General features: G+C 35.2%; 1 protein-coding gene across 3 annotated transcripts in view; it reads right to left on the bottom strand.

Annotated features, from left to right (window-relative positions):
• The window catches only part of LOC114409825 (serine/threonine-protein kinase ATM), a 91,366-nt gene that overhangs the window by 7,141 nt on the left and 64,446 nt on the right, over positions 1–19,779 (bottom strand). For 2 of the 3 annotated variants that reach the window (XR_003666213.1, XM_028373448.1), the window contains exons 42-66: positions 18,095–18,164; positions 16,852–16,969; positions 16,588–16,711; positions 16,231–16,368; positions 14,263–14,373; positions 14,108–14,155; positions 13,375–13,479; positions 13,070–13,156; positions 12,108–12,538; positions 10,270–10,336; positions 10,115–10,189; positions 8,563–8,685; positions 8,266–8,430; positions 7,490–7,588; positions 5,967–6,118; positions 5,680–5,881; positions 2,523–2,570; positions 2,366–2,449; positions 1,985–2,068; positions 1,249–1,329; positions 1,056–1,145; positions 913–975; positions 535–675; positions 390–446; positions 192–251 (exon numbers count right to left, since the gene is read on the bottom strand). Coding sequence is in view for 2 of the 3 variants with exons in the window: in XM_028373448.1 (XP_028229249.1) it covers positions 192–251; positions 390–446; positions 535–675; positions 913–975; positions 1,056–1,145; positions 1,249–1,329; positions 1,985–2,068; positions 2,366–2,449; positions 2,523–2,570; positions 5,680–5,881; positions 5,967–6,118; positions 7,490–7,588; positions 8,266–8,430; positions 8,563–8,685; positions 10,115–10,189; positions 10,270–10,336; positions 12,108–12,538; positions 13,070–13,156; positions 13,375–13,479; positions 14,108–14,155; positions 14,263–14,373; positions 16,231–16,368; positions 16,588–16,711; positions 16,852–16,969; positions 18,095–18,164 (2,823 nt within the window). In the remaining variant the exon portion in view is untranslated. The remainder of the gene's footprint in view (positions 1–191; positions 252–389; positions 447–534; positions 676–912; positions 976–1,055; positions 1,146–1,248; positions 1,330–1,984; positions 2,069–2,365; positions 2,450–2,522; positions 2,571–5,679; positions 5,882–5,966; positions 6,119–7,489; positions 7,589–8,265; positions 8,431–8,562; positions 8,686–10,114; positions 10,190–10,269; positions 10,337–12,107; positions 12,539–13,069; positions 13,157–13,374; positions 13,480–14,107; positions 14,156–14,262; positions 14,374–16,230; positions 16,369–16,587; positions 16,712–16,851; positions 16,970–18,094; positions 18,165–19,779) is intronic. The other variant, XM_028373450.1, reaches the window with a different exon arrangement.

The raw sequence follows: 19,779 nt of genomic DNA, 5'->3' as shown, positions 1-19,779 counted from the left end.
CATAACAAGTTTTAGAAGAAATGACACTAAAATGTTACCCATACTAGAAATATTATTGGAAATATCACCATCTTAGGCAAACAATCAATATAGCTATTATTTTTTCAAACTGCCAAGTCCACAAAAAACCACCAGTCATTGCATCAACCTGAAAGCTTCATTATCACATAGAAATTTAGCAAACTACTCACAAGTTCTAGCACCGGGAGATTACGTAAGTCCCTTGGTAGTGTCACTTTTTTATTGGTATCCTGCATAAATAATCCAATCAGAAGGCTGTGAAAAATAAAGTTTTCCAGATTACTTGGCAAGCCAATTGATAGAAATAGCTTCAAATAAATTGACGGAAAAAAGAAAGAATGGATATGAAATATATAAAAGCATTTCACCTCTCTCTTTGTTTCCATCTCAGCAAGTCTGATATAAATCTCCACCATTTGTTTCATCTATATATGTAACACAAACAGTTTGAAGGTAATTGATTGATAATTAGAACTAACAAAGAAGAAAATATAAAATAAAGATTGATGTTACTTGTCGTATGATAGCTCCATGATAAGATGACAACTCATTTAAAAGATTTTCTGCCGCAAGCTTTTTGTCCATATCAACCACAAATGAACTTCTACTACGCTGTTTGTCCTTGATACGGTCACCATTTGCCAGAGCCAGAAGCTAAATAGAAAATAGATGATCAAAATAATTTTCATCAGAATTATTATTAAAAGCAAGCAATGCTTAAAACACATTCAACAATTGCCACGAAAAAGATCTATTGAAAAAGATATGGCCAGACAGAACAAGGTTGGTTTATGTTTTCCCTTAAATCACAAATTTTACTTTTGATAATAATAAAAAAAATCGAATCAGTGTGTGAAACATTGCCAGATGGCAGATAAAGGTACTACTTACTTGAAGTATTGTATGATATGGATGATCAATGGCCATTTTCTTCACAAGAGAAACCAATGCAAACTGCATCATCCATGTCCATATGAAATAAGAGAGGATAAATGAGCAACAGTTAATGCGTATAGTGTTGGTGAAGCCAGAACCTGGAAATTGAGATGTCCCTGACCATCCTTTGAGTTACCCATTCTAGAGGCAATTTGGTATACTAAAGGTATAAATTTGAAAGATTGAACCTACAAACAGATTCAAATACAATCAACATACAAAACCACAAAAAAGATGAGGGGAAAGGTCATACAAACAAGGCTGATTGATTGCTGAAGCTTGACTATATACCTCTTCCATTGTGCTAAGCATGCTATTTACAACATCTTTTCGTGAAGAAAGACTGAACCACAAGGAAACAATTCGAAACACCTGAAAGCAAAACTCGATAAAGGAAATCATGTTACCAGGCAATACATAAATTGGCTACATAGTGTATAAACATGTATCTATTAGGAATGGATGCTCCCATGTTAAAATTCCATATTATCTTGCCATGTAAAAGTTTTGTCTCAATGTCTCCATAGACATTTGTGTGACCTCTATTAAAATTTGTGAATATTTTCAAAGAGACTAGAAATAAGTAAAAGATTTCTTAGAATTTGGGCTTAAGGCCTTAGTGTCACCACAATGAGGACAGTTGAGGGTTTGTGAAAGCAGAGTCTCCCAAGTCAAGAGGCTTTCATACCAACTAGAAATAAGTGAACAACTATATTGTTTCTCCAACAATTTCTGCCAAGGGAGATTACAAATGTATATAGGCTGCCTAATTAATTCTAATCTAATAATTACAGGCAAAAAGTAAGCTGATTTGCATTCCTAATTATAATAAAAACAAGGAAACTAATTATAGTAAATAATTCTGAAATAAATCTCTACAAAATCAGAAATAAGGAAATAAATATCCCATGCTACAACAAGAGAGATAGACATAGTTGTCACTTGAAAAGGTCAAGCGAAACTTTCACATGTGAGGATCCATTCCCCAATTTGTTAGTAGTGAAGGAAACTAAGAGCAATTACATACCACTCTCACATCATACTTGTTGCCTATGACTAAACAACGCTTATATCCCTCCAATGCCAGGCTAAGAAAATTGTCCCGGTCATCCTGAGATTTTGAAAGGCAGGAAAAATGACACATATTTACCATATATACATATAGGGTTGGGATGAGAATTAGGAAAAATAGAATTTGTTTATCAACTTGAAAAAGTTAAATCTATTCAATAGAAAATGCAGGATTCAATATAAAAATTCACAAGTGAAGCTTATTTATCAATATTAAAAGTGGGGATTATTTATAAATTGAAAAGGTTAAATCTATTTATCAACCTTCTGATTTAGCTGCGCACAGAATTATATAAAAATTCTTTCCTAAATCACCAAATTAAATAAATACCTATACCTGTAATTTCTGAGCTTCTTCCTTGTCCATTGCTACTTGCTTTTGCAATTCTTGAATTTTCATTGAGTAGTCAGTTTTCTCCCCCTAAATTATATACTAACTGAGTTAAAGCATCAGAGAATGAAGCAGTATAAAAATAAAAGAAAAATTGAACTACCTTAGTTGAACCCCTGAACCTTTTTATGAGTGCTTCCAACTCTACTGTCTGTAGAATCAACAATACGATTACCATTAGCATACATGAGAAATGAATTTGTGAATTTCATGAGGGATTAGCTCCCAACCTTTTAACTTATAACATCAATATTTCAGCTTTCAGGGATTACAAGTATCCAGAATTTTCTTGTATCCAGATTTTAGAAGAAATGGGATTTACTAATACCTGTCTCATGAAACTGTTGTTTGACAACCAAGCTGCCATACATATCACATCAAACCCGTTTTTTCATGAAAGGCAAAAGCATATTGACAAGAGATAGATTGTCACTTCATTCAAGAGAAGGTCCAATAAAATCCTATATCTACTTAAGTTAAGAAAGGCGATCAACTAGTAGATGTGTATGTGTTTACAAAAGCTTTGAATAGGGTGCACAAGTGATTTTATTTTGTAAGATGTGTTAAGAGTTGTAAAATGAGAGAAAATATAGATGAATAATAGACTGAAACTGTATGTCAAAGAGACCCTATGGAGCTTGTTTATAGAGAAAATATAGTTGAGCTTGATTACACATAATTAGAGGATATTCAGTTTCCTCTAAATCAGATCCTATAAATCAGATATCATATCCTATCACTTTATTATACATTAAATTCCTGATTCTCAACACTCCCCTCAAGCTGAAGCTTACTAAGCTTTAGCTTGTTGCAAGAAAATTTATTCCCGACAAAAACAAAACTTGAGTACCACTAAACAAGACAATAGTTTGAAATACAACTTAGGGATGTTGGTGAAGTCGAGCAATATTGCTTGAGAGAGAACTGGAATATCCATCAGCCTAAGAAAAACAAGTTCCGACTTTTTTAAAACCAACATCTGAAAGCTTCAAACAATATTTTGAAGACAACTTAGGGATCTTGGTGGAGTCACGAAATATTGCTAAAAAGGTAACATTGCCAGAGATCTAGATTTCCCATCAGCCTAAGAAAAATTCATGGCAAGTGAAGCAAGTTCTGACTTTCTTAAAACCATGATTTGGAAGCTTCTAACAAATATTAGTGAATACCCAAAATTATTTAAAACTTGAGAAAGAGAAAAATCTTCACCAATAGCAAGATTCTCTTGAGTCTCATAATGGGCTAAAACTAGATGAGCAAAACATGTGCTACAGAAAAGGTGTCAGGGTATTGAAACCATCAAGGGAAAGAAACCGTATGCGAGCAAACAACAACTGCATAAGAATTTTTTTTTGCAAAATCTAAAGAGCTGGGTACGCAAAACATCTCCGATGGAGGCAAAACTACAGGGTAAGGGTCCTCCAAGGTGGTTGACCTCGTTGTCGGAAGTGCGGCTGGAACAGAACTCCCACGTGCCGTCATGAACAGGAAACAAAACCTGTTTGGCTGGAAAATGGAGTTACAAAAGTGGCACCTTCAAAAACAAGTCGGATCGGGCCCAAAATCCAAGGTTATGGTCACACAGGAGAGACAACCCCCATATGCAAATTGCAGCTTGAACAGATGCTGGACGTGCTGTCATGTGCCGGTTTGAGGCACTGGTTGATGGTTTTTGGCATGACAAAGATCATGTGCGTGGGGCACGTAAAACACCAGTTGAGGAAGTAGTGGTCGAAAAAGGACAGATTGGATTTTGGCAAGTTGAATGGTGGGGTCACCTTCCGGAAAGGTCACCGGAGGTGTGGCAATGGCTGGCTGTGGTTGCCCAAAAAGTCGCTTGAATTTGAAAAAACAGATTGTCGGAGGAGAAAAGGGAAAGAAGGTCACCGAAATAAGTACGACGACCTGAAAGGTTCAACAAGGATAGTAGATCTCCGGTGGGGGACGATTTTCGTTATTTCCTCATACTAGCTCTGACACCATGTAAAATGAGAGAAAATATAGAGGATCAGTAGACTGAAACTGTATGTCAAAGAGACCCTATGGAGCTTGTTTATATAGACAAGTATTGATTACACATAATTTGAGGATACTCAGTTTTATCTAAATCAGATATCAATCCTATCACATCATTATACATTAAATTCTTGACTCTCAATAAGAGTTATTGCTCATAGATCAGAGCATATCCAAGATTCATTCAAAGGGTCACCCACCATGTTATTCATGCACCAAGTCCAAAAGTGCTGGGCGTGAGGGGGTATATTGGGAATCTAAGTCTCACATCGCTTAGAGATAAATTCAAGATATAATATATAAGTGAGAGACAATCCTCACCCCATGAGCTAGCTTTTGGGGTTGAGTTAGGCCTAAACTTACATTCTAAGAATCTAAGATGATATCAAAGCATATCCAAGATTAATCCAAAGGGACACCCACCATTGTTATCCACACACCAAGCCCAAGAAGTGCTGGACGTAAGGGGGCGTATTGAAAAAAATCCAAATTCCACATCGGCTAAAAATAAAAGTCAAGTTAGAGTATATAAGAGAGGGTTAGTGAGGGCATTCTAAGATACACTAATATCTCCGCTCAAACTCAATGGGGTTGAGAATCAGAAATGGACTCAACTACATTGAGTTTGGACCTATGAAAGAGAAACCAAGTTGGTGATAGAGCATGTTGATTCGCAGAACCTCCAGCAGTAGAAGGACCAGCCGCAGCACTAAAGGTTGTTTCAGTTTTCCTTGGTGGTCTTATGGGCATTCTTTAATGATATGACCATCTTTTTTTCTAGTAATTGCAAAACATTTTAGGATAGTGTGAAGCAAAATGTCCAAGTTCTTTGCCTCTCACTCCACAAATACCAGCTTGAGAATTAATTTTGTGAATTTCTTGAAGCCATTTAATTTATATTTATACCATTGCATATTTGAATCCCTATATTTCAGGGATTAGATGAATATACAGCAAGTATTCACAATTTCCTTTCATATATATAGTACAAACACATACAACCAATCAGATTAGAGCATACAAGGAAATAACAAAATAGAAAATAAGGAAACCTCAACAAACAGCATAATCCATAATTCCTATTATCTTAAGATTGCCCTTAGTCCTATATTCAAGTGTCAATGTGAGGACCTTATTGGTGGACAATCTATAAGTACCTATGTAAGCACTCTGACCCTGATGAACTCTTGGGACCCAAATCACCTAAGCCTTTAACTACCAAAAAAAACCAATCAATTAGGTACCTTATGCTTTCTTAAACGCATTGCAGCTTGCCATTCATTAGAGTTAAGTCTTTCTTCATGGCTTTTAAATAGAGCATCAGCATAGTGTGCAAGATGAAAATGAGCCTGACATTTCCTTTGCATGGCATTCTTAGCTGTAGCATTCACATCCTCAGCAATAGAGACTGCTGGTTTCAAATACTTCTCCAAAATTGTTCTTGAGCTGCAATTTTACACCAAAACAGGGAAAATCACAACTTAGTGAATCAGGCATTAAAACATTACACAGAATTAAGTTTAGTCCTAACTTGCTAGATCTGGTTTCTGCTAGCCACTTCCCAATCAACCGATATGCATCTGAAGCCTCCTCATTAGAGTGATAATTCTGTGATATATACATTGCAAGGTTGATAGCCATCACATTTTGACTTTGAGCACGGAAAAGTTTTGCTTCTTCAAGCTGCAACCGACAAGGTACACTACTTATACTTGGCATGATTGATAACAATAATACTGCTGAGTCATTTGTGAGTGTTAGAATTCATGGTGATAAGAATTGAGAAAAAAAGAGAATTCAAGAGAAACTGTAATTCTGAATTTTTGTTACAAATGAGAGAATGCAAGGATACAGGTATTTATACTGATCTAATCAGTCGCAATCAGTTATGATTGATGTCACAGCTAACAGCATTCCTAACTAACAATCTGAACAGACTGACTATCAACAGAGATGTGTTGGTCCCTGTGCAGGCCCACTCAGACAAACAAGACACAGGCCCATGGACTAGATCCACTAATCACTATATATACAACAATGAGCATCATGCAAGCAAGAAGCATATGTGAATGCTGACCCATATGCAGTTTTCCAATCTACAAACACTTTGTTACCTTCTTTTAGTGATATTTAACATTATACTGGACAACTTATCAATTGCAATAAGCCAAGCAGGTCTTATGAAGCACATAGCATAAGAATAAGTTTGAAAATAGAATTTAAAGGAGGGGTTTTTAGGTGAATTAAAACTTAGCCAAAATGTTCTTTTTTGACATTTGATCTAAGAATTTTAAAATTCATGCATTGTTTGATCGGTGATTTTCTACCAAAACAGGGTATTTGATAACTGTAGAATTTGGGTAATCCTCTCAACTCTTCCTTAAGTGTGCATTCAACCTACCCACCCAGCCCCCCCCTGCATTCATCCCTCCTTTTCCGAAGTATTCACACCTCTCCCTCTCACTCTACATCATTCATGGAGGCAGACAAAGTGGACTCTCTGCAAACTGGGCACTTTGATTAATTCCTATAATCATGACAGGTCAAATTCACATCTAGTTACAGCTAACAAGTTCAGATATCATTTTGCTTCTCTAAAGCTTTAGTTTTTCTATGTAGTGGCCACACTGGTTGATCAAATTCCACATCCAAATTTTTTGTATATTTCTCACTTCCTTGTCATTGAAAGGAAGTTTGATTTCATTAGGAATTATGAGCCAAACAAATGGTTTAATAAATTAAAGTATTTGAATTGCTGCAATTATATTTCTCTATATTTTGAATTGTCCTGTATTTTATGTTGCTCAATCCTAACACATAAAAATGGGTTTGGGGGGGATCCCCAAAAGGAAAAAGAAAAATAAGTCTCAAACATATGTTGCTTGTCATGCTTGATATATAATCATATTTCAAATTTGTCTTCATTTGCAGATAAAGTGTGGTTCATTGAATTTGTCCTCTAGTACAACTACTCTGAAAATTGACATTGAGCAAAACAGCAGAACTATCTATCTTCAGATATGAACACACTCAAAGTCAAAGCTACCCCCTTACCCTTCCAAGCCAATATACGGATGAGCTTTGCCCTTTGGTTTCAACAGAAAGGAGTTTAAACTCATGCAAAGCAGCAGCTGCTTGAGAGAACCTACATCCCTGTATATGGAGAATATCATATAATAAAAAAAATAAAAATTGTGAGATTATGTCTTGATATTATTCTTCATATTGTATTTATTATAGAATATTCTATTTCCTATTAATCAGTAATTGATTGATCTTGTAATCAATACTGATTCCTTTTTCATATATAAATAGCATGAGGTATTTTTTTTCTGCAAAAATAATATTCTATTAATTGAGGTATAATCTACGTTGACACACAATTACATAGTAAAACACTGCTATAAAAATAAATTTGAATTATGGTATCAAGATAATAATCACGGACCAAATTCCCTAAAAGCATAGCTTGTTAGCTCGAGATCTAATAACAATTTCATTGCAACATATCCTCTTACACAAGTTCTCAAGCTTGAGGAAAAAATAAACAATGCACAGGCTACTTTATGCATTAAAGACGTTCTAAATTTTTAATACTATTGGAAAAAACCAAGTCCCACATCAACTAGAGATAAGACCAAGATAGAGCATATAAGTGGGGGACAATCCTCACCCTTTGAGCTAACTTTTGGGTTTGAGTTAGGCCAAAATCCACATTCTAAGAAATACCATGTCAAGTACCTAATCTCCCAAAAGCTTTAAGTAGTTAATTACATGCTAATGAATGATTTTTTATTTTCTATTTTTTATCTTTAACAATGATGATATACCTTACGAAGTGTGGTGGCAGACTGCAGAAGATGTTGCAGCATACAGTCTCTAGAACTTAAAACTTGAAGTAGAACTCGTCGAAATGCTATAAATGGTTCTAGCAAATTCATATGCAATTGTGTCCTTTGCAAAATTGAGCACCACTCCATATCCAGCCATGACATCTAGTAGACAATAAAAACAGTGCAAGGCTTCAATACTGACATGGCAATAATCACTGTCTGAATTCTATAATATATTTTACAAAGTGAAAAAAAAAATGGTTCTGCCATGAAGGGCTCAGGTACACTAAACACCTGTTCAATGGAAGGAATCACAGGCTCAGGAGAAACAGTTGGCTTCAGAAGACAAAACTCGGTGCTATTATTATGACATGTTCTCCAGCGTAAATCCCAAGCCATGCCAACATGATAAAGCATCTGTTGAAATGATTACCAAGGATAAAAGAAAAACAGCTTCACAAATTTTAACCAATTAAATAAATATATAAGCATCATATAAACCAGACGAGCAAAATGCCTTCGTTTTGCAAATTTCCAATGCTAACAACTAACAAGCTCATTATTCAAATACTCAAGCATTTCTACAAATTATTTGTTTGCGACAATGAAAGGAATAAGAAAATGCATAAGACACATAATTGACGCTGGAATGAAGCTTCTGTAAGCTGTCTTAAGATCTACATATTTTGCAACTAAGAAAATACTGATTATAGCCAAACTCATTTGGATTACAATGCTTAATAGAATCAATACAAACCAGACCAGTAAAATGCCTTTGTTTTGCAAAGTTACAACAGAGCCATTGGTTGGCAAAATTTGTCATAGAACATTGAAAAGTTGCATATTCAGGTATTTTATGTGCAAAATCTATTTAGACACAGGAGCCACTTATTTTGCATTGAAAGATGACAACTTGTTCATGGAATAACTGGCATAGGCACATCCTTCCAGTTTGTTGCATTTTCATACATGCACTTCAAAGGATTTGGCAGGAATAAGGAGGTTTTTATTTTATGGCACTGTTTTTTCCAGTTCTCTGGTAACTGGATGGATTGGAATTATGCACTTACTTTTCTTTGGTTGTCTCTTATATTTAAGAAATAGCATTGTGCTTTTAGCTTCTCTTTGGTATGTAGTCCATGATTGTTTCAAGGATCTTCTATTACTGACAAGAAAAGAGGTTGGACTTCTGACTGGCATTTTGATAGTCACTTTAAGTTTAGTGCACTATCCCCTTTGTCATTTTAGGAAAATTATAATATTGCCATATGAATTACACACAATATATCATCTTGAAACAGGACATCAGATAAAATCAACATGCATTCTAACTATAACAATAAAATACATAAATTGCAGTCCATCGCATAGCATTGGCACTACATATGTGCTTATACTCCATGGAATTTTTTTAATTTACATATCATTTATAACATAATATACAGGTTACTTAATGTGGAGGATAAAGTATCCTCCTTATCCTTACTAGAAAAGGACTACGCCAAACTTAATCCAAAAGATACCTCAAGGAGAGGAACAAAGTCTTATAAGGAATAGTTTGGTCATATTCGTAGTCAATGTGGGATAAAAGGTCCCCATCCCCACTCACACAATTGGCCATATGGATGGAATGTGAAGTTGCTAGATTAGACAATGATATTTGCAGGTGACCCAACATCAAGAGTGGATGGACTCTGATGTATTGGGTCTTATATGGACTACTTTGGCCATACTACAAATCAATGTGATTTTAACGGAAACCAAAATAGGTTCACTGGCAGTAATATGAAATATGAGGTGACAATAGATATCATGTTAAGGATCTACATATTGGACAACTGGATACCTGTAGTTTGATGATAGTCAAGTAAATGTACTCAGTGCTCTCTTCACTTGCATGAGAAACAGACCACACGAGCTCCTAGAACACAAAACATTTATAAGTGCATAATCACTTGCATGAGAAATAGACCACAGAAGCTCCTAGGAAAGAAATATTACCTGCTTTGAATCTTTCAGTTTTTTCTGGAAATCATTCAAATCACCCTCCTGGAGTGCCCTTAAACAACTGAATATAAGAACAATTAGATTCACATTTCATGAAAAGATTCTTTTTTTTTTTTATGGTATAAATTGACTTTCATTCCAAATACACTAGATGAACTGCACAGCATTGAATTAACTCAACCTCAAAAGTTAGCTCATAGGATGATGGTTTCCCCTCACTTATATACTCTATCTTGGCCGTATCTCTAGCCAATGTGGAACTTGGGTTTTTTCCAATACACCCCCTGAAGTCCAACACTTTTGCGCTTGGTGCATGAATAACATGGTGGGTAACTCTTTGAATGGATCAAGGATAGGCTTTGATACCATTTTAGAAGAACTTCCAGAGTTGAGATTAACAGATCCTAAACCTTGAGTAAGATTAATGGAACCTAAAGCTTGCTTACGAGACCGATCAATGTGCACTTCACGCACGAGCAACAATGTTTCAACTTCATCAATAGTAAACGGATCAAATGGACAAGTAACAAGAGAAATGGATGACTCATACTCATCAGGAAGACCATCGAAAATTAGGTCAAGATGTTCAGAATTAGAAACAGTTTCCCTAATCGAAGTCAACACATTAACAAGCGTCTGAACATGCAAAAGATAATCCAAAATAGAGCCGATTATCAAGGGAGAGATTTTGAATCTCATTACAAACTTGACAAACCTTAGCACACGTTAGGATTGAACGTGCGATTGAATCCGATCCCAAAGTTTCCACGACGATCGGCATCCAATGACTCGCAGAAGAATGTCGCCGAAGATGATGGATTGCAACCACAAGAAGAAATTGATCTTGTTCGTACCAAACACTATACTCACAAGTGACTTTATTAGCATTGCGATCTTCAATCGAAGCATACTTCTGTAGAATTTTCTGATTAACAATGTAGCCTTCAAGATGATGACTACGAATAACAGGTTCAACCTGTTGAATCCAAAGGAGATAATTCTTTGCGTTCAACTTCTGAGAAATGGAATGCGCAAAGTTCTTTGAGGGACCATCGTTTGAAGAGCTCACTAACGGAGTTAGCGGGGGCGGTGGGGAGGAAGGAGGAGAAACAAGAGTAGGAATCGATGCGGAAGCCATGAACAGATGTTAGGTTTCCACCTAAGCTCTCAATACCATAATAGAGTTGAGAGAGTTTGAGATAGGAGAAAGAATTAAGATTTAGAAATCAATGTTATTCAACCCAAAATGTAACTGATTACAGAACAGTTTATACAATTGAGATAACAGTCAACTACACTAACAGTCAACTAACCTTGGTTAGTTGATACAGCTGTCACAAGCTGTCATAGACTAACAGACTTAACTACTAATTAATAGCAAACTAACTACTAACTACAGTAGTTAAACTAACAGCTTATTACTGTAAAGTATAAATACACATCGAGTAATGTATACTCCTTATACACACTTATACCTACTAATAATAAATGTATATTATTTTATCCTAATTTTCAACAAGTAGGAAAGTCATAGGCTTCTCAACTTTTGAAGCCGATTATTCCTTTTTAAAAAGTAAAACAATAAAATAAAAAATCATTAACATAGATAGTCATCTGAAAACAAAGGATTGCAAAAGAAATAAAAAAGAAATTCTTCGTAAAAATATTTGTAGTTTAGTAACAATTAACTACTTGACAGGTCAATGATTTTATCAAAGAATTCCTCATTTGGAATATATATAGCTTGAAAAGAGCAACTAAAAATAAAGAATATAACAATTGAACAATGGAGTTCAAATTAAAAATCTGCACAAGAATAAAAAAAACATTACCTGTGCAAATTTTCATTGAAGTGATCACATTTGATATTTGGAGTTGGAGGAAAATTAGTTCCTACACATGGCAAAGAGAAATCCCAGTTCCCAGCACGCCAGGCAGACTCATATTGCAATTCAGCAAACTCTAAATCATGCGGAAGCTGGTCCTTGCTTGATGTCAAGCCATGGCAATACATGTCCAGCACATGTGTGCAGCCAATCTGCTGCAATGATCTAATCAACCCTTTGTAAGGTCTACTCTGCCTCATCTCATCTACCTCTGAGGCAAAAGATGAAGGGTTTGCTGCTCCTGTTTGTTTCAATGACATACTTTTTGAACAGCCATCCTTCTGTACTGAGGCATCTGATTGCACTTGCAAGTCATAATACTCCAGGGCCTTCCCCCAGTTTCCCTCATGCTCAAATGTGATTATTTGAGAAGTCAACTATTATTCACATCAACCAATATAATAAATAAATAAGAAAGGCAAAGAACCAAAACATAACTAGTGAAATAAAACATGACTCCAAAACCACAAAGAAGCAACGAGGACTATATTATTCCAAAGAAGAGTTTCCACAAAATAAAAGCTTATCTTTGGGAAGTGGTTGTCACAGTATTTCAATTAAGCTGTCATGCAAGGCCTATGCTGCACAGATATCGGCATGGTACCAGGTAAAGGCACGGGATTTTTTAAAAAATCTAGGATGCATGTACTTTGATATAAAATTTAAAAAATATGCAAATATTAGAAAACAGAAATTTATGTAAAGATGACTATCCGAGAAATAATTCCTGCTTTTTTATTACTCAGTATTAGTCTCTGTTTTGGGCTCTGGGTTAGTTGGTTGGGCCCATGTATATCTTTTTGGTTAGTGAGATGACCTACCTGTCAGAACTCAAACTGAGACAATTACCTACCACCTTGCATTCAGTTGAGACAAAGCTCGTAGAAGGAAAGATAATGCTCACTGACCTTGTGAGACTGAAGAATTCCATATAAGCTATCTGGTTCGTTGATTCTAGTGACTGCCGAAACAAGTATTTCAATATGATCCGGCAACTGATATGATGGAAACCAACAAAAAGAACAGATGCAAATTAACAATAGACATGATTATGGACCTACGCAATCCCCATAAATTGCTTACAAATATATATATGCCAAGGATCAAGTTAATAGTACAAAAACAAAATAATCTAAAATAGTATAATATATAATATAGTCCAACTTGAGCATAAAAGTATGCATCAAATATAAAAATATTCAGTACAACTTACCATTTCGTTATGGGAGAAATCTGGACCCCCAATTGTTAGAGTCTTAAATTGCTCTTCACACCAATGTTCTACATACATCACTGAAGTAAAATATGATCCACAACTCTACAACAGAAAAAGAAACACATGTAAGCAAAATTTAAAAATAAAAAAAAAATAAGCAGGACAAAAAGAAAAAGAAAATATAGGAATCTAAATTGGAACCAAGAGGAACGATTTGTTTGGTTGGGAGGAGGGAAGTGAGGGAGGAAGAGAATTAGGTAAGAGAGAGGGTAAGACCCTTGTTTAATTAAACGGAGAAGGAAATGGGGTGGGGCCACAAGGGTAGGACTTCCCCGAAAGGTAGGGGGTATTAGAAGTCTTACTTGGATTAGGACTTTTACTTCTTAGTCTCAGCTTACCTGGCTTGTCCCAGCTGTATGCTCAACTAACTGTAGTTAGTTAACATTTAGTTAGAGTTAAACTGTTAGTATAAATAAGTCAGTTGGGACTGTTGTAAGTTGGATTGAAAATATACAACCTCATACAATTTAGTTTTCCCTAAATTCTCTCTTTTAGATTCTTTTATGGTATCAGAGCTTAGTTCGATCCAAATGATTTTTTCCACTCTATTTCTACTTTGTTTTTTTCATTTCCTTTTCCCTTTATTTCCTGCTACCTATATCATCCCTCATCAAAACAAAGTCAAAGGGAAAGTAAATGAGAAATGAAGTGGATAGAATCTGCCACTTACAGCTGCCAGCTTGGCAACAAGAAGGTAGTCGATGGAGAGCCAATAAACCTTGAAAGATAAAAGAAATAAATAAATTGTTAACTTTTGCATTCCACAGATTACTTTTTTAAAAAACAATTGACCTTATAAAGGTAAATATGCAAGGAAGATAATACTTTCTCCCATGAGGAGGGTGACTTTGACAAGGCATATGAAACAACTGCAGATTCCCTTGCCTTTGCAGGAGTGGACCGGGTTTTAGAACTATAACTTGAAGGCCTTGAATTCTGCAAAACCAAATCATAGTTATCATAGTTTCCCTTGCTACCTTATTTGTTTTAGCCAAATAGCAATGCAAATTAACAAAATAAAATAGGGTTTTGTTAAAATCAGCCCTTAGGGCTGATTTTAAGAAACTAAATGTGGCAAGATATTTTTGGGAAAGAAAACGTTTATTACATTGGAATTACAAGAGTAATAAATGTCTTCTTTATGAATAAAATCAAGGACAGTTTATTTATATTGGCATAGAAGTGAATTAAAATACAGCAATCTAGAGAACATCAATATGTCATATCAAACACTTCAACAGTTAATACACAAACAAAAACAAAGAACATATATGTTTATGTTGTTGGAAAGTCGCACATCACCTGCCACAATTCTTAGGGTGCAACTTATATATCTATTAGGCAACTTCACCTAATGCCAATTGATTTTTAGTTGAAATTTAACATGTGGTAGCATCCACTTTGTTTTTCTATGAAGCAAGATTTTTTTTTATCAGCTTATTGATTAAGAAACTAGCATGTTGTTGCAAGGTAAAATCATAAAGCTGACTATTGAACCATGGCATCAGCTACCTGAGAAATTTGAGATCCTACCTAGGATTGAAAGGGGAAAGAAACATGTAAATCATGGGATCATAGAGTGGACAGGTCATACAATCAACAGACAACATACTTCTGGATACACTATAGTGTTCTTATCAGAGAAAATTTCACTTCATAGAAGAGTAAAGAGCAAAATGTAACTAAGAGGTCTAGTGCGAACACAGTATTACATAGAATGTGGTTTGGGCTTAATTCAACCCTACAAAATCGGCATTTAAGGTGAGGGTTGCCCACCACTTATATACTTTAATTTGGCCATATCTCTAGTCAATGTGAAACCAAGACACCACCCTTGAGGCTGCAACTAAGGCAACCCCCAAAGAGGTTTCCCAACAGTCCCCCTCACGCCCAAGACTTCTAGTCTGGAGCGTGGCAAATGCAGGTGGCCCAACAATAGATCTAGGATAAACACCGATATCCTCTTAGAATGTGGGTTTTGGCCTAATTAAAGTCTAAAAAATCCATTTATATACTTTAATTTGACAATATCTCTAGTCAATGTGGGACTAAACCGCAATTAAGGCAGCCCCAAAAAGGCCGCCGCAACTAAGGCAAGCTAGGGGGACCGCAATTAAGGCGGCTTTCCAATAGTATTGTACCATGGTTCTTACTACATGTGAACCTGTATGGATGAAAATCTTCTCAAGGAATTTATGTAAATGTAAAGTAGGCTTTATGAATCTCATTCACGATAGTTAGGCAACCCTGTCATTGCTTCTAATCCAGTTTTTATTAGTGAACAAAGCAAATAAAGATTGAACATCCTTTTATTTGTGAGAAGATTATTCCTAGGGATATCACTACATCATTTGTTGATTCAAATGATGATCTAGTAGACATCTTTACCGAATTCTTTGTGGACGAAGGATATCATACATACATAGTATGCTAGATATAGATGCATATGACTCATATGCACTAGCTTGAAGGGTTGAGATTACAATAATATTTTATGATATATGGGCTGAAATTGTGCTAGAATATTTGATTGATTTCATTGTAATTGCTTCCTTGTATCAGTTGTAGATAATTAGGCTAACCAGGCTGAATATCTTGTAAATCTTGTAATATTGTTTCCCTAATTAGAGGAAACTCCATGTGCAGTATTTCCACATATATGATAGGACCAGGAGACTCAAGCAAATTTCTCACTCAAACCTCATAATTTCCCTCTGTTTCAATTGTTTTCAAACTTACAAACAAAATGATCAAAATATATTAATGAAAATAGGATATTTGAATTATATTCACCTTGGAAACTTCACTCTTTGATGGCACAAATGAAAATCTTTCCATAACATGACGAATACGAAGTTCATTAAGACAATTCAAAACCACTTGAATGGATTTCATCAACTTATTTGACTCTGTAAATACATGCTCCTCCAACTGCAAAATTCAAGAACACATCATGTTTACTTGTGGAAAACAAAATTACTTTAACTTTATGCAGAAAATACATATTAACTTTAGTCTAACAATGCAGGTGGTAGGTAGTTCAATCAATGCTATATCATTATCATTTTGAGTATAATATTAAATGACTAAATAAGCTCTCTGAAAGAAAATAAGAAACTGAGGATGGACATTCTATATCTTGAATACAACCTGCAGACAGATTAATTTGTGAAGATCAACCTCCAGATCCTTCCTTGCAGCGATATTGACAAAAATACTTGGCAAAAGAAGCTCAGCAACTTCACCTTTAAACCATATAATATCTTGACACAGTCTGGAATTACAATATGCTGGGAAAGTGAGATGAAATAGGAAGAGAAAAAGAAAACCTGATAAAGGTCTGCTAGTTGCTAATGCTAACGACTAATGGTCATTTAAATGTCAACATTAAGTAGTTAGATAGGTCCACAATACCTTAGTATCACATCATTGCAGTAGACAGTAAGTGAATACACTAATGGACAAATCCACATATCAAAAGTTTTACCATCTGTCACCCACACAGGGGACTTCTCCAATGAAATTGCTTCAGCTGAAAAAATTAAAGATTATCACAAAATAATTAATATTAATTACATAGAGGAAAGAAACATTTACTGGGAGAAGGAGAAGCTTTTACCCCTAAACTGACTCCGAAGTCTTCGGTTTAAGTGATTGGTTACCCCAAAGAAATCACTAATTTGTCAGAGAAAAAAATTATGGTTTGCCCCTCAGAAAAAAATCACTGACTCAACCCTGTAAAACCGATTGTATGGTCATCACTATATCTAGTTAATGTGAGACTTGGGTTTTTTCCAATAGACCCTATCACGCACAACACTTTCGGGCTTGATGCGTGAATAATATGGTAGGTGTCCCATTTAATGGATTTAGGATAAGCTCTGATACCATCTTAGAATGTGAGTTTAGGCCTAACTCAATCCTACAAAGCTGGCTCGCTAGGTGAGGGTTTCCCCCACTTTTTTTATACAAAAGCACTTTAAACAAACACCATAAAATAGAAAACTGCTCAATTAATTTTTTTAGAAAAAAGCACTTGTTTAACATATAAGGGACCAGTTTGATTAAACTTTAAAAAAAATGTAAAATAAGAACTTTTTCAAAAAGTGTTTTTTAATAAGTAGATAAGATTTGCTTCTTAAAATAAGCAAAAAAGCTGTTTTTTTAAGCAGAAGCAGTTTAAACAAACACAAAAAAAAATCATAAAGCTGCTTATTTTATCAAAATAAGCACTTATTTCAACAAATAAGTTTAAACAATCCAAGTTTAAACAAACAGGCCCGTAATCTATCTTGCCACCATCTCTAGCTAACAAGGAACTTGGGTTTTAACCAATAGCCCCACTATCAATAAGGAGCAATGCTGGGAAAAAATTTAGCACCTCTCAATCTCCATAGGTTTGGAAAGAACTAAATCTCAAAGACTTAACCACATACAGTCATTGACTTGTCAAACCTTCTCCCATCCATTTAAAGTTATTGCTATAAATATCGATGTTGGAAACAAAAAGAAAATGAAAAGGATAAGATACCAAAAATCAATCCTACCACAATGCCTAATTATACTATTAGATTAATGGCCCAAAACATTAACTAGAATCAAATTAGCTCTAATGGCATTCACAATATCATGGACGTGCAGACACCAACCAACATACCTTTTGACTTCCTTTCTAGGTCCAAAAGGAGATTTTCCACAAGTTCAATATTGACACCTTTGGAATGCACCTGCATTAGTAGACAATAAAATTTATAACAAGGGAAACTAGTACCAAGGATAAATAGTATGGACATGCTTGCATTTTAAACTTTCAGTTTACAACTAAATATAAAACCAAAGTAATGTATGCCACTTCAATACTTAAGCATGTATTTTAAAGATTTATTGGTTATCACTATGTCATCGAAGTTTCTTAGCTACCCAACCTTTTGGGATCCCTGCAGTTTTTTATTTTCTGATTTTGTAAACAAACTAGCATTGTCACCCATGCAAAGCACAGAAATGGGTCCAAAAATTTGGTCACTAATTTTTTCACCCTAACTGGATCCTAAACATTCTAGTTCAAGATAAAGATTTTTTTCACAGGTTTTTATTTATTCTTAATTTTGTAAATAACCATTTCTTAAACTTGCATCCAGCTTATTGCGTAAGACTTTATGACAGTAGATTAAATAGGCACTGCTTGAATAAGCAATTCTTTACATAATTGATACAGGGCTATATGGTGTTATACTTTTATCAAAAATGGAAACTTTGGTTGACAATGCCCAATGGCATGTATTGACTCATGCAGCCAACACCGCACAATGGGATAAGATAATGTTGTTGCTGAATACATCCAATTAGCATCCAAAGGCCACAATAACATAGCAAACAATGTATAGGGGAGGGATCTAGATAAGGATTTTGAGCTGCCATTCCACTTTTGGTCCAGTAATATTAAATCTGGATTCTTGTATAGGGGAGGGATTAGACCATAGATACTTTTTGTAATGGGTATTCCAGTATACTCAGAGATTGGGGTTATGGTATTCTAATATCTCAAGCATATTTCAATACCATAATCTTGCATAGACAACATGTACACTGGGATGTACAGATATTAGTACTACTTGTACTGATTATATATATATATATATATATATATATATATATATATATATATTTTGGAAGGCAGAAAATATATAGTATTATTAATAATAATTACAGTACCAGGGGTACTGATGGTAGGATTATACAAGGCAGGTGAACTGCCAGCCTCCCAAAAAATACAAAAACCCATCACAAAGCCCAACCAAAGGATAGAAAATCCAGATTAAGCAAAGGCCTCCTTTAGGTTGGATGACCAATGATTAAAAAGGATATTAAAATCCTTATCTCTAGCTTTAGTCCAGGACCAAGCCAGGAATAAAGCATCATCCATTACTTTGGAAGAAACATAAGGAATGCCCTGAAAAATCAATAAGTTCCTATGCTTCCAAATGGCAAAAGTTAAGGCAATCCACCACCCACACCATCTAGACTGACTTCTTCCTACATCAAAACCTTCACAGAATAGGCTGAAATGACTTGCTGGAGAATAGGGGAGGGCTCCAATAGCCAGGATCCATATCAAAGATTCCCACCACAGGCCAATAGTGTATCTGCAGTGGAAAAAAAGGTGTCCTGCCTCCTCCTGCTCACTGTGACAGAGGGGGCAGGTAAGTTCCTGCAGCTCCACATTTCTTCTATAGAGGTTAGCTCTAGTAGGGAGCCTGCCTTTTATAAGCCTCCAGGTGAAGATGACCGCCTTTGGGGGTATTTTCAATTTCCAAATAAGCTGGAAATTCATCCCATCTATAG

The sequence above is a fragment of the Glycine soja genome, chromosome 4, assembly GCF_004193775.1.
Source record: "Glycine soja cultivar W05 chromosome 4, ASM419377v2, whole genome shotgun sequence".
Lineage (NCBI taxonomy): Eukaryota > Viridiplantae > Streptophyta > Magnoliopsida > Fabales > Fabaceae > Glycine > Glycine soja.
This window is presented reverse-complemented; position numbering and strand designations above follow the sequence as displayed.